Here is a 16,307-nt window from a genome sequence, read left to right on the forward strand (position 1 = left end):
ACACACCCAGCGCTATATATATATACAGGGATAACCTTATATAAGTGTTATTCCCTTATAGCTGCTGTTATTATCGTTATTTGCTGCCAAAAATGCCCCCCCTTCTCTTTTTTACCCTGATTCTGAAGCAGGACTGCAGGGGAGAGTCAGGGAGCCGTCCTTCCAGCGGAGCTGTGAGGGAAAATGGCGCTTGTGTGCTGAGGAGATAGGCTCCGCCCCTTCACGACGTCCTTATCTTCCGCTTTTTTGTGTAAAAATGGCAGGGGTTAAAATACATCCATATAGCCCAGGAGCTATATGTGATGTATTCTTTTTGCCACCTAAGGTATATACTGTTATATTGCGTCTCAGGGCGCTCCCCCCCAGCGCCCTGCACCCTCAGTGACCGGAGTGTGAAGTGTGCTGAGAGCAATGGCGCACAGCTGCGGTGCTGTGCGCTACCTTAGACTGAAGACAGGATGTCTTCTGCCGCCGATTTCACCGGACCTCTTCGTCTCTTCTGGCTCTGTAAGGGGGACGGCGGCGCGGCTCCGGTGACCCATCCAGGCTGAACCTGTGATCGTCCCTCTGGAGCTAATGTCCAGTAGCCTAAGAAACCCGATCCACTCTGCACTCAGGTGAGTCCGTTTCTTCTCCCCTTAGTCCCACGATGCAGTGAGCCTGTTGCCAGCAGGACTCACTGAAAATAAAAAAACCTAAACTAAACTTTTATTCTAAGCAGCTCAGGAGAGCCACCTAGATTGCACCCTTCTCGGCCGGGCACAAAAATCTAACTGAGGCTTGGAGGAGGGTCATAGGGGGAGGAGCCAGTGCACACCACCTGATCCTTAAGCTTTTATTTTGTGCCCTGTCTCCTGCGGAGCCGCTATTCCCCATGGTCCTTACGGAGTCCCAGCATCCACTAGGACGTCAGAGAAATTGAGTAGCTCAGTAAATATCACAGAGGCGTTGTCATGGGATGGGCCAAAGTACAGTTATTGTGAAGTGGAAACATCCAGGTACAACAGCAAGTCAGCCATGAAGTGATAGACTACATAAAGTTTAGAAAACAGTTGCCAAAGTCACACAAAATTACTGCCTCCACAGAAGCCCCACCTTACAGATAACACTGCCACCACACAGCCCTCACAGATCACACTACCTGCACAACACAATACCCACCATAGATCACACTGCACCCTCACAGCCCACCCTCAAATCACAATGAGTCCACACAGCATCCCCTCCCCAACAGATCTCGCTTACTTCACCTCACACCTCTTGCTGTGCAATGCACACGACTTGAGTTCAACCATGTCCTCCTCAGTCTCTACCACTCCGACTCCCCTGCTGTGGTTCCGACCAGCACCTGAATACAAGGTTCTTCAAACAAAGGAGATCTACGTCCAGTGGCAAGTTAGTTTAGTAAGCTGCACCCTTAAGGTTATGGCACTCCGTGACAAACGGCTCTGTTAGCCTGTGCCGTCAGCCTTACCTGCTCAGATCACCATTCCCAAAACCAAACATCAGATGGAGTGGTATAAAGCACACTACCATTAGACTCTGGAGCCATGGACAGGTGTGTCCTCATACATCTTTGCTGCAGTCCAGTGAGATTCTGCTAACGTCTGGGATTTTGTTTGTGTGGAAAATGCATCTAAGTTGCAACATGATGTGACTAGTACACTTGTATATCTGTGTGCGATAGAGTCTCTAATACCCCTTTTCCATCTGTAGCACGGGTCGCAGCCGTGTCGCCTGACACGGCTGCAACCCGTGCTACAGCCCCCTTTCCCACAGCGCTCACCAACCCGGCATATTGACGGGTTGGTGACGCTGCTAGTGACGTGGCAGGGGCGGCGCTGGGAGATCACATGATCTCCCAGCGCCGCCCTCCCATACACTGTGAAGGGAGCCTTGTCGCCTTGACACAGCTCCCGTTCACACTACACAGCTTACCAGGTTGCAGGTTGAACACGTGTTCAACCCGGCAAGCTACCCGGGTAGGATTCCCAGATCACTTGATCCGGGAATTTGCAGGGGGACATTTAACTGTGTTTTAAAAGCTAGTGGAAAAGGGGTATGAATCTGCATACAAAATGCTACGTTGCAGCAGCCACAGCTTTATTCTATGCCAAGTCCATTGTGCGTTACATACAGACTCAGTCACACACAGATATACAAGTGTCGCATGTCAAATTAATCAGCATGGTCTTCCAGTGATTCCTAGCTGCATTGCGCTGCAGCCAAGATGCATTTTCTGCAAAATAAAAATGCCCCATACTAGTATAGTTGCATTGGACCGGTCAGTTCACTTGCGTCAGGCACCTTGTGCTATGTGGCATATTGGGGCTAGATGTAGGAGGACACACCTGTGTGCACAGTTATTTTGCAATGATGAAAGAGTTTGGGTCTTTATCAATACTTAATAGTTCTTTTGTGTACCCTCTCATTTAACACACATTCAGTGCCATATTATTGTATCACAGATTTGTTCACTATGTCTAGATGTGACAATAACACTTTTTCTGTATTGCAATGCCTTTCAAAATCAATAACTTAAATGACACCACTCTCTGTTTAAAGAGTGAACAACACATACTGTACATAGAAGAATTTTAAGAACAAGTGGATACTGTTACTCATTTACGGGTATGTTTCGACAAAGTGTAGCCAAGCACTAAACAACAATATGCTCTCTGTTTCTGTTTGCCCTATTGTGTGTAATTATGATTACTGTCCTCATGCTGCCTTAATCGGATATAATAGTACCTTTATCACGCTGGGAAACTGAATAATAATTTTTTTTTCATTTTATACTACCATCTTTAATCGTGGATCACCACTATTGACTTGTATGTACAGTCATTTTCTGACCCAATCAAGGCAGATCAGCTGAATCTACTCCACCATGTTTTGTAACCATTTACGAAACAGAAACTGACTAATGTACAGTACGTAATTCTTGTAATAAGCAAAACTAATGTAATGCATTAGTGGGCAGAAATGCAAGTGATCAGACACCAAGTAACACACAGAGAAAACGGGATCAGTATGAAATACCTACAATCAAAATCCCGACGGTCAAAATCCAGACAACAATTGACCAACGGTCAAAATCCCGACAAGGGCAAAATACTGACAAGGTCAAAATACTGACATTTAAAACATTGACAGGTCAAAAAGTCGAAACAAGTTTTAATTTTTTTTTGGGTGTGTATGTCGACATAGGTAGACATGTACACCACATAAGTGTACAGTGTCCCCTCGCATGGATCGCTGTGCTCGCCATGCATTGGCACGGTGCCTCGCTGTGCTCGGCCCACTATTATATTCCCCTTCCAGGTCTTCTGGGATGGTAAAAGTATGAACAAGTCGGGTTCAATAAAAAAAAAAAAAAAAAATAATAATCATGAAAAAATGCATGTCGACTTTTTGACTTGTTGACATTTTAAATGTTGGTATTTTGACCTGGTTGGTATTTTAAATTTCGGGATTTTGACCATGTAGGGATTTTGACCTTGTCGGGATTTTGACCGTCGGTCAATGGTTGTCAGAATATTGACGATTTTGATTGTAGGTAAATTGACCGCATCCCGACAAAACAAGTACTGTATCAAAATGTGAACAAGTAACATCACAATTTAATTCTCTTGTCAATAGGCCTGAATCATATATTAAGACGAGACAATCTGGGTGATAACAGAATGTTTCATAAGGGAGAGGTGAAAAATTTGTTTTATGGCTCAAAAATAATACTTATCTGCTAGTAGATCAAGTAATGGGGGAAAAATAAAATAAAAAAAATGGATTAAACAGTTTACTAGGTTAACCGCTTGCCTGGCATGGTTGCATCCGATGCAACCATACCAGCACCTGCAATATCTGATCTGTTTGAACAGGATGCGCCCAGTCAGATACACCATGTGTGCACTGCAGGGAAGAGAAACAGACAATAGCAGCCGCTGGGCATGTGTAAATTAAACAGCGGCCCTAGTATGTACATGGTGGCTGAGGGGCTGTAAAAATGAAAGTCATGATGGTCGCAATGTTTCGATGCTGCCAACAGATGTTCTGATGTTTGTAAAAATTATATATATATATATATATATATATAGATATATAGATATATATATAAATATTTTTATTTTTTTTTTACAAATATCGAAATATTTTTTTTAGCTAAAATAATTTTGGAAAAGTTTAAATACATGTTCTTCATCTAATTCACTCATTAAAAAAAACCCCGGCAATTTTTGAGTGTTTTTTGGGGGAAGTAAATTGTCAGTTAAATGATTTAAAAGGAACAACCTTACATACTGTGCAATGATATTCCATAGAACAACAAAAGAGAAGTGACTTTCAGATGTTACAGGTAACGACGATGTCCATGTTTACCAAGTTATTTTTAAAACAAAGCTTTTTACGAGAACTGGGTATATTTTCCCAAACCTGCTGACATATTTTTAGAAGATATATTAGGGCAAATACAGAGTTAAGGCCAGTACACACTGGCAGAGATGTGTGCTGTGCGATCTATCACAGACCGCTCAGCATACATCTCCCAACCCTACTCAGCACAGCACAATGTGTGCTGACCGAGAGGGGGGGTGACGGGGAAGGCTGCTCATTTCACCCAGCGGGTGAAATTAGCGATTTGCTAGATTGTCTAGCACCGGCGATAGCTATCGCTGGGGGGCATACACACGAGAGATCCGTGCTTAAAATCTAAGCAATCTAGTCAGATTGCTTAGATTTTAAGAACGGATCTCTCCGTGTGTACCCCCCTTTAGCCACAACTGCACTTCGAGGGGTTAATTCAATTAGAAGTGACATACACTGTGTGTAGTAGCAGGAGGTACAGGTGATGTGCAGTCAGCAAACATCCTGTACATACTATAGGCTTACAGTGTGCATTTTCCTGAGTATTTCCTGTGATGTCTGATACTGCTTTCAGATGCTGTCACAACACCACATTGTCTACATCATTTTCACTGAATTGCTCTCTAAATCGTAAAGCCACAATTGCAACTATATGCAAGGCAATAAATATTGTATAATGCATTCATGTAATCAATAGTAGCATGGAAGTCTATAATCTAACATCCCACTAAAGTACATGTTTTAGCTATTTATTTTATTTGTAACAAATGCATTATATTCCGCATTACAAAATGCAGCAAAAAAAGTGTTGGAGACCATCATCCTCATTAGCGTTTTCTTGCACCTGCGATGACCACCCACGTACAGCTTCTCAAGTGTTTGTGTCTTTGTCCCCGTCGTCCATGTCTGCATCTGTTCACATTTGGGCAAACATGCTCTCACTGTACTAGACATGTGCAATCACTTCCGTCCTGTACTGCCTATAGCAGGCAGGCATAAATGGCAAAATACAGAAATCGGCCTGGGTGCATGTGCATTTAGTGTGCACCCACTACACTGAGTAGGAGTAAAAATGTATTACCCAAGAGACGCTAAGCAAACTTGCACAGTCCTCACTTGGCATCAGGCCCACAGTCATTATAGCCTATTCAAGATAATTAGGAAAATTATATATTCATGCAATCGTGATCCTTCCCAAAGATATTAGTTGGTTTTGATAACACTGACTGCAGTAAACCACTGCGTGTAATTTAATACAGTGTTGTCTATTGTGACGTACGCTTCAAGTCTGCTTTTTGTCAGTCAGTGCAGTGGCGTGCGGTGAGGTCAGTGGCTAGTGAGGCACTGCAGCCATAATGTCAGCCGAATCCTGCCGATGACCCTTACCACCGCCGAGCCAATGCCCGCTACTGCCTCTGAGCCGGTACCCGCTGCCACCGCCAATGGCTTACAAACTCGCCCACCATCAACTGACCCAGCCCTCCGCCACTAATTTCTATCTCAGTCCGATGCCGCCAATGCCCGCTGCCTGCTCATCATACTTGTGATATAGTGTACATTTTTATAGAAAATAAAATAAAATTAGTGTTTGGGACTGGGAAGGGAGTGGGAGGAGGACATGAATGCAATTTTGTTGTCCAGGGCTTCCATTAACTTAATGGAGAAGGGTCTGAATGGGTTAAAAAAAAATGCGTGGGGTCCCCCCTCCTAATTATAACCAGCCTCGGGCTCTTTGAGCCAGTCCTGGTTGTTTAAATACTGGGGAAAAAATTGGACAGGGGTTCCCCGTATTTAGACAACCAGCACCGGGCTCTTCGTCCGGTCCTGGTTCCAAAAATACGGGGGACAAAAGATGTAGGGGTCCCCCGTATTTTTAAAACCAGCACCGGGCTCCACTAGCCAGAGAGATAATGCCACAGCCGGGGGACACTTTTATATTGGTCCCTGCGGCCGTGGCATTACCCCCCCAACATGTCACCTCTGGCCGGGGTACCCTGGAGGAGTGGGGACCCCTTAAATCAAGGGGTCCCCCCCTCCAGGCACCCAAGGGCCAGGGGTGAAGCCGAGGCTGTCCCCAGCACCCCTGGGCGGTGGGTGCCGGGCTGATAGCCATGTGTGTAAAAAAAGAATATTGTTTTTTGTTGTGGAACTACAAGGCCCAGCAAGCCTCCCCCGCTTACTGGTACTTGGAGAACCTCAAGTACCAGCAGGCGGGGAAATAACGGGCTCGCTGGTACCTGTATTTCTACAACAACAACAAAAACCAAATAAAAACACAAACACACACACCGTGACAGTAAAATTTTATTAAAACACACTTAAACACTCACACATACTTACCTACATCCCACGCCGGTCACGTCCACTTGTACAGTAGAATCCAATAAGGTACCTGTAAAAATGAGAGAGATTACTTACCTACATCCCACGCCGATCACGTCCACTTGTCCAGTAGAATCCAATAAGGTACCTGTAAAAATGAGAGAGATTACTTACCTACATCCCACGCCGATCACGTCCACTTGTCCAGTAGAATCCAAAGGGGTACCTGTAAAAATGAACATTATACTGACATATGACCCACAGGAGGGGGAAAGGAGAGAGAGAGAGAGAGAGAGAGAGAGAGAGAGAGAGAGAGAGAGAGAGAGAGAGAGAGAGAGCGAAAACACGGAACTAACCTGCTGCTGCTGGAGCCGGCGGAGGACAGCCGCACAAGCCACCGCTGCTGCCTGTCAGATGATCGGGAGCCGGGAGGACGGAGCCAGAGGGGGGGGACGGGGGGGAAAGCTGCACACTCCGCAGGACCGCCGCTGGTAAGGTGAGCCGGAGGACGGGAAGGGGGGAAGCCGCAGACACACTGCCCACCGCTACTCCCGGCTATCATTAACGCCGGGACCCGCCGCCTCCAGCGCCGCATGTGGGTGATTGGACAAGCGGAATCAGCCCAGGAACCGCTGTCCAATCACAGGTGCCTCGCTGACATGGGGGTGGTGTCCCTGTCAGCGAGGCACTTGGAACAGTGCCGCTTTCCCTAAGTTTTTTCATGGGCTTTTACAGCCCAGTGCTAGGCTCCGCCCGCCGCACTGTCCCGTTCCCATTATCCACGGGAGGCACCTGCTGTCAGTGCCTCCCAAACTGCTTTAAAGCAGTAAAATGATTGGGATTCAATGAAGAAGATACTTATGACACAGAATATGTGTAATAAGTATCTTCTTTTTATTATTTTAATAATTAATCACAGGGGAGGCACTGCCTCCCCTGACTGCACGTCCCTGAGTCAGTGTGAGTGTTAAGTACATCAGGCTAGTCAGCTATGCTTATGGTCCAGCTCCCAGATGAGAAAGGATTGGGAAATTAATTTGGGTGTAGAGAACAATAACTGTGGCACCTTCAAGAGCTGTCATACATCAAAACAACACTCTTCATAATATGTATTTGGGAAGATTGGTGGAACACTGACATGATGTGTCATTGATATCAACCCCATATTAAAAGCTATAGAGATAATATTCATAATTGTGGTACATGTAATGCTGCTTTGCAAACGTATTATATCTGTCCCATGTTTTAGAAAAAAAGTTATAAGATTTATAGGATACGGTACAAATTTTTTTTTTTAAAGATATGAGTAAGGTTTACTTCTCAGGAATATTGTAAATTATCCATATGATTTAGCATTGCTCAGGCAGCAGAATTCAGCAGACTATGCAAGTGTGCTTTGTTTAAATTCTTTTTTTTTTTTTTATCACCAGATTTTAGAAACTTTTTTTATATAAGCATTTTATCAATAAACAAGGTTGGGATGTTGCGGTCGGTATTGTGACCGGCGATCTCCTGACCGCCGGTCACATAACATGGGGTTGGGTATGGCTGACTGGCGCTGGGAATCCCGGCAGTCAGCATACAGACCATGGGATCCCGGCAGCTGAATGCGGTGGGGGCGTGAGTGCAACAAAGCTCCGTGCGGGCTCGGTGGAGAGCTGCGCACGCCACAGGTTATATTCCTGCTCTATGGGTGTCGTGGACACCCACGAGTGGGAACAGCCCCTGCTAGTCTGCATCCCGACTGTCGGGATTTAGAGGGATCGTGATGTTGCCGTTGGTATTGAGACGGGCGGTCTCCTGACCGCTGGTCACATAACTACATCCCGGATACAAAGCGTACAGTAGAACACAGTTATGTGAAATAACAGCTCACTGCAGCATTGGACAAGAAACAAGGCAACAGTAGTGAGAGGAAAGAGGTAAAGGTGTATGTATCATAAGTAACACACATCTAATGAGGCATGTGGGGCCACCAGCCAAATCTAAGCGAAGGTGTGTCAGAGCTAAAAATCAAGGGGTGGGTCAACTCTGTGTAAAGTAAGGTGGTATTTTAGAAGCAGCACCATATCTTAAGCAGCTTTTCATTTGTAAGGAAGCAAAAACCCAATCCAGGCGGAACATGTGAAAACATTTTTCCCCAAATAATGCAGGAGTTGGTGGTTGAGTGATCTTTACCCACATTTGGAGCACGCTTTTTCGTGCTGCTGACAACAATGCTGAAAGGTGTTTCCTATTACCAGTGAATATGCTAATACCTTGAGGGAGAATACCAAAAACAGCCCATTCTGCTGTTCAAGCTAGGTAGTTAACCAATACACATCTCCAGATGCTGGTCAAAAACCATTTTAGTTTAAAAAGAAAAACAGTTTTGCATTAAAATTTATTTATGTCAAATCTCCATTTGTCTTCAATAACAACTGTAACTTTGGGTGGAATTCACTTGTTTTATTGCACCTGATCTCCTGTCTAAAGTCACAGAAGATCGCAGGGTGATATTTAATTGATCTTTCTTTATCGCACATATCATGCCCATAGCAGTCGGGTTTAGCCACGTAAAGCGGCTAAACCTGACAAAACTAATGCGCGCAACTAGAAAAGTCCTGTTTGGGCACCCAAATGGGTCACTTTTCACGCATTTCACCTCACCACCCCCTGGGGGTTGAGAGCTGAACTGGCGGCGCCGGCACTCATTGCTCCTGAACGAAGCAACAATTGAATTGCTTCGTTTGGCACCATCTGATGATTATCGGTGGACAAAACATTTCAATTGCACCCTGTGTGTCATATTTAACATCATTAACTAAATTAAGTAACATTCTCTCTCTGTGTTTTGTTTTTGAATTACTAGATGGTTTTAGCTTTTTCACACTTGCCCACTTTGGTATGATCATGAAACACATTTCGTTCTTACCATAAAGATATTGTACAGTATGGGGTAATTTAATTCTTATGCAGGAATTCAATTCCTGTGACTAGCCCAGAGGCTGCATTTATTGCAGATTTCTGCTTGCACCATCCTGAGGTGTCAGCAGAAATCCACCATAGGTACGGCTTCAGTGACGAGAATGGTACACATGCGGCGCGCATGGCACTTACCATGGATGAAGCTGCTTAACATAGTTAATCCCAAGCATTCTAGCACAAATAAGTGGACGTCATGAGTATTCACTGAATAGCTCCTGCTAGAGAGCTAAATTCCTGCGCAACAACTATGACTTTAAAATATTGTTTGAAAAAATAGACATGGGCAGCCACGAGTACCAATTAGGAAGCCAGCTTAAATGGACATAATACACTTTTAGTGTCCTTACCTTTACAGTAATCAGCAGGGTCTTCTTGTTCCTCATCGTCAGATCCCAAAATTTCCTCCTCTGGCTCAGGTGGTGCTGGCTCTGGTAGTGGAGGAGGCGGTGGGGGAAGTGGAGGGGCTGTTGGAGCTTTCTGTTGAGCCTCCGGCCTAAAATAAAGTAGAGATTTATTTAATTGACAGCTACTAAGTGTGACATCACTGGGAGGCAAAATGTGAACACACCCACTAATGTTTAGAGCACAAGTTGTTTAATCAGTAATGTGCTGTATAACCCCTTCAGATATATATCCCATTCATTTTAATGGAATTGTGCGCTGCAAGCAAATACTCTAATGGTGTGAATGGACCATACAAATATCCAGTATACTGAGCAGGGAAAGTACCAATAGGCAAATTGCTGAGCTTGGTTGGTTTGTGCATCTACCAACAATCTCACAAACATTTACAGAAAGCTGGCCTGTATGCTAAGATGGAAGAAAGAAGTCTCTATTGAAAAAGCGCCACATCTGGAAGATTCTGATGCAGTGTTTTACCTAGGTTTAATTTCACAGACACTGCACTGGCTTATCTTCACAGGTCACCAGCAATATCCTGCTATTAGAGTCCGACAGCCAAAGCACAGTAACAGAAGATCCTTCCCCCGTCAGTTTGGACAGTAGGAACACTACAAAGTGGGTAGATGAAGAGTGCAAACATGCACTGGGTTTCAATTTGTATTGCTGGACAACATTATACTGTACCTGCGTCCAGCCAGAAAATGGACAATATCTGCAAGACTCTTGACAAATTGTGTCTGTCCAGCAAGATTACAGTGCCCCACCTAGCTACTTCTTAATGCCAGCCGGCTAGTAATTTTTTCTGGGGAGACACTATTTGTAGGTAACTTTAAATATGAAAACAGACAGCTGTCTGTAGTGATGCACTAATTTAAAATATAACTTTCATTAAATTTGTTTATATTTCATCAAGGTACAGCGAAGGAAAAGAGTCATAATTAGTTTACAAAATAAAAGTGATTAAAAAGTCTAGACTGCAAACCATTATGCTATTTGTAATTGTGTGTTTGATTCCTGTATGGGATTCTAGAACCCTGCAGATTCTATATATATTCAGGGTAACGTAAGTTTTCTGATCTTATATTCATTTATTAACAGTTTCTTACATATCGCAGCAAATTCCGTAGCATTTTACAATTGGAAACAACAGTGATAACGAAGATTTGTTTTGTTCGGGGAAATCTCTAATAATAATAAGTAGATGTTTAGACATATATTTTGTATATTATTTAGGAATTCTATTAAAATCTTTATTGTGTATTTGCATTTGTTAGTTAATAATCACCTAGAGGGAAAACAGATTATCATTAATACTTGAAAATTAGTTATCACTAGCTCACTGTTCTCTCAGGAGGAACCCTGACGGCACTTACGCAAGATGCACTGTGGTCTATTTTTGTAGTTCCATTTGGTTCAAATATCAGTCACAAAGTATTACATATACAAAATGTATGGTGATAGCTCCTAAAGCCTCTAAAGCAATAATAATTCTTTGTTCATAAATTATTGTGGTATTCCTGAATGTCCCTCTGTCAGCATAGGCAAATTGGTAGTGCTGCTGTTGTTATCCCTGTGTTCTATTACTCTGCTATCTAGAGCATCCAAATGATTTGCAATAATTGATATCATATCTTTTATCAGTTTATATGCATTTATTTAGCTGGGTATACACCTGACAGACTGGGTTCAGTATGATTTACCGAGGACACAATCCCGATGGCCATAATCCAGAGACCTATTGACCTACAGTCAAATTACTGACATTCATTATGACGACATGTTCAAAATACAGACATTTGAAATGCCAACATGACTTTTTTGTGTCAATGTCAACATAGGTCGACATGGGCACCGTCTAAGTGTTCTGCGTCTCCTTGCAAGTCTCGCTACGCTCGCCATGCTTCGGCACACTATTATATTCCCCCTCCAGGTCCACTGGGATGGTAAAGTATGAATAAGTCTGTTTTTGGGGAAAACTTCCTTGGGCAGTACGGATGGTGTAATGGTTAGCATTACTGCTTCACAGCACTGAGGTCATGGGTTCTATTCCCACCATGGCCCTAACTGTGTAGAGTTTTGTATATTCTCCCAGTACTTGCGTAGGTTTACTCCGGGTACTCCTGTTTCCTCCCACAAACCAAAAATATACTGGTAGGTTAATTGGCTTCTGACAAAATTAACCCTAGCGTGAATGTGTGTGCATGTGGTAGGAAATATAGATTGTAAGCTCCACTGGGACAGGGACTGATGTGAATAGCCAAATATTGTCTGTAAAGAGCTGCGGAATATGTGTGCACTATAAAAATAACTGGTAATAAATAATAAAATAAATAAAAACGCATGTCGGCATTTTGTCATGTCTGCATTCTGACTATGTCGGCATCTTGAACATGTCTGCATAATGAATGTCGGAATTTTGACTGTGTTGGTATTTTGACTGTCGGTCAATGGCTGTCGGTATTGTGTCCGCCGGTTAATCAACTGCTACCCGACATATCGATCTAACGAATGGTAGGGCTTATGCACAAACGATCTTATGCATACCACTTACCAATCGTTCACCTGATATGTATAACAGCAGACATATTTGAATATGCCCACCCACTTGTGACGTCATATTCCATGGCTTCTGCGGCCAATCTATCTGCAAGATGTATATTGGCATCAGCTGGGCTGCAACACTGACTTAATAGGTCTGTGAACTACTGTATGTCGTTCAGAGACCTATCTTCTGTACAGACAGATGCAGTATGCAATATGTTGTTTGTCGGCTGTTGGAACGAGATACAGCATAGTGAGTACCCAGCTTTAATTGAGTCTTGCACATGTAACCACTGAATAATTTAGAACAGTTGCTGTCAAACACATCAATCCCCGGCATAGCGAACTTTCTGATTTGCACATAGTTTTCATGTGACCTCAGCAGGTGCATGCAGCTATTACAGGTCTGAAAACAAGCACTGGTATAACGTTATGTATTAATAAAGCATTTATTTCTAAAACGTGTTTAGCCACTGCTGTTAGAAAAGGGTCTGCAAAGCATCTGACACATTGGGGTATATTTAAAATGGCAGCTTTTGCAAGTCAGGTTTGACCTCATAATTTAAAGCGGCACTAATAAGTGCAAAACATGACAGGATTAGCGACATTTTAAATTTTAACGTATACCCCATAATGCTTGTTCTTGTGAACTCTGGTAGGCCATGTAAATATTTGATTATTAATCCATCTTTTCCTTCTGTAACAGTTTCCCCGTTTTACTGCAAAGCTCCAGTAAGTAAAGTTATATATAGAAGCAGACAGTAATCACATGGAATCTAAAGCTAAAAATACAAACTGGATGATAACTTTTTCCCAATTATACTTTGCATCATGAGAAAATAAAATGCATATTTAGGTTTACAAGTAAATCAGAAATAAGTATTAGATACTAGCAATGAATACATTTTCATGCCATGGCATTTTAAAAATAGTTTATATTACTAGGATATAAATGATGAATGAAACAGACCAAGCCAGAGTGGAGTGGGATGGGATGTCTGGCAAGAAACGCTGCAATGTGGGGGAGATGCAGGAAGCAGTTAAAAGTGTGGAGATGTGAGTCAACCAATCAGTTACTACTTATATTTGCATAGAGTGCACTTGATAAATGTTACCTCAAAGCAGATCGGTTGCTATGGGCAACTTCTCCACTGGCCCACTACTCCACTCTATTCACTGCATCAAACATTTCCCCCAGGGTTCCTGACGTTATTGGATAAACTGTCCAACATAATAAAATAACTTTACTTGTATTAACCACAATGACAATTCTTTCATTAACCAATAACTTTCATAAAGTTATTTAAACACAATTGGGCTTAACAAATGGAACCAAATAATGAACTAGGATTAATTTAGATTAACATATATAAAGGAGACAGGAACAATGCAGACTGCCACTATAGCAGAGTTTAGTATCTATGACAACAGAATTAGCAGATCAATGAGAACAGGTATATGTCATGTCACTGCTTGAGAGTCACTTGCTGCTAAGGAATAGGAGACAGAAATAAATGAGCGCAGTTACTACTTTACAAGGCATTTAAAATGGAACATATCTCTGACTCTACCTCTAATACATTTTACACTGAAAATTTATTTAATTTTTTTAATATCCAAAAATAAATACAAACAAAATAAGCAAATTGAATCTGTGTAGCAACTCTAGATCTGCCGCTGGCACAAATCACATAAATGGCAATATAAACAGCCACCTCTCACAAAAATATTTTCTCATTTATTCCTTCAGCTTAAAAAAGGGCAAACTATTCTCAATACATTTGGTCGGAGGGAAACAATGATCAAAATAAGCAAAATACAAACATTTTTTAAGGTCTTGCATATTCTAATCTGTAACCTTCACACATCTAAAAAGCAAAGGCACAGGATTGTGTTGTAGGCTGAAATGCGTCAGATGTCCCTACAGGCAATAAAAGGCAGGATGTAACATCCATATTAGGCTGCATAGCCGGAATTTGTTGCTATAATAAGTGCTTGTGTCTGATTGGTTGAATAACCATAGTACTGAAATCCTTCAGAACAATTAAGGAAATGAAAAGGCAATAAGAAAAAAAAAGGAATATAATAAGCAGTGACCAAGAACAAAAATTTAGTTAATCTCAGTAAGCACAAAAGTCTTTAACATTATGAAAAGAGGTTATAAATGTACTCACAGATGTTCATAATAGTGAAAAGCGGATCGTACAATCCCAGGTTTAGGGGTTTAGTTTTTCTGGTTCATTGCACTGTATGGAGAAATATCTAATAATTTATGGACTTTTACACGTGGTCTATAGCTCATCATGTTTGTGAGCATTAATGCTGTTAGTTTATTATTCAAGGTAGCATAACCTTGCATATGATGCCACCAGGGTCGAACTGGCCCACAGGGGAAACCCTAGAAAGGCCCCACTGTCTGTGGGCCCATATCCTCCTTTAGGGATCAGGTTCCATACTACAGGGTATGCACTTGAGTTATACATTATTCATGTTACATTATAGGGCACAGAACTATAGTGTATTTTCTACAGTGTATTCCTGTTATTAACCTGGTACATTATCATGCATGCAAATCAGCACTTACTATATATACTGTATTTATCAGGACCATGCATTCTCTAATGGTTAGCCAAACTTCTGTCCAGTCCTACACTGGATACCACTAGTAGTGGGGAAGTAGTGCTAGATCGATCCAAGGCTTCCACAAAATATTACTCCCCCCAAAAAATAAATAAACACCAATGCAAATTCTTTAATTGTGTCAGAAATGATTGGCACAGCCAGTTATCACATTTCCCAGAATATACATTGAATGGCAATTCCACTTTTGAGGAAGTGATTTTTAATTCATAAATTAGATAAAAGCATTCATCATTGTAACTACATCATGGTCCTGGAAAGCTTTAGTTAAGAAGATCTGTAAATCTGGCCTTGGGTGATGCTGCATTTTGGCTGATACTTTTCTGGCTGATTTGAGTAGCAGATTGCTATTGAGCTATTGGACGGTCTGACTTGGACCCCATCACGTCATATGCAATTTTATGATAACTTCTCTGCAAAGTTAGTTCATAGAATTCAGTCACTAACTTATACTGTACTGCTGCAGACAAAAGGACCCTATTCAGCGCGGATCGCAAAATTCAGAAAACGCAATCCGGCGAGCGTGCATACCCACGTTTTGAAATTATTTCTGTGATCGCATTGTGCTTCAATGCAATCGCATTGTGCTTCAATGCAATCGCATTTTGATTGACAGGAAGCCAGCGTTAGGGGAGGAAACATGGCATTTTGTGGGTGTGTTTGTAAAAATTCAAGCGTGGCAAGGCTTTTTTTGGGTGAGTCTCTGGCATCAGCGATGACCACTTTTAGCCTCTTGCATTTGCAGAATTGTGGATGACTTTGCCTGGTGCAGATGGAAAAACTCTTCAATGTTCCGGTATTTGCGAATGGTTATGCGATCACATCACGCATTGCGATGCGATCGTAATATCTGCAATGGGTATTTTTCTTTATTTCTGGGTGGCAACTATTTGATTACAACAACTGCTTTTCGGCAAGTTTTGCGATCCTTGCGGAATAGGGTCCAAAGTACATTTTAAGTGTTATTGTAAAGCGTGCAAAAGACGGGAGGTACAGTCATTACAGAGTTGCACCATAAGTGCAAGCTACACTTCTGCCATAGGGACTGAATTTCACAAAGCCATAAAACTCCT

At 42.3% G+C, this 16,307-nt stretch overlaps 1 protein-coding gene across 11 annotated transcripts in view; it reads right to left on the reverse strand.

Moving 5' to 3' along the window:
- Positions 1-16,307, reverse strand: part of SRPK2 (SRSF protein kinase 2) — a 379,930-nt gene that overhangs the window by 169,127 nt on the left and 194,496 nt on the right. For all 11 annotated transcript variants that reach the window (XR_010179379.1, XM_063927028.1, XM_063927027.1 and 8 more), the window contains one exon: positions 9,999-10,144. Coding sequence is in view for 10 of the 11 variants with exons in the window: in XM_063927028.1 (XP_063783098.1) it covers positions 9,999-10,144 (146 nt within the window). In the remaining variant the exon portion in view is untranslated. The remainder of the gene's footprint in view (positions 1-9,998; positions 10,145-16,307) is intronic.

Source organism: Pseudophryne corroboree, chromosome 6 (assembly GCF_028390025.1).
Source record: "Pseudophryne corroboree isolate aPseCor3 chromosome 6, aPseCor3.hap2, whole genome shotgun sequence".
NCBI classification, from domain to species: domain Eukaryota; kingdom Metazoa; phylum Chordata; class Amphibia; order Anura; family Myobatrachidae; genus Pseudophryne; species Pseudophryne corroboree.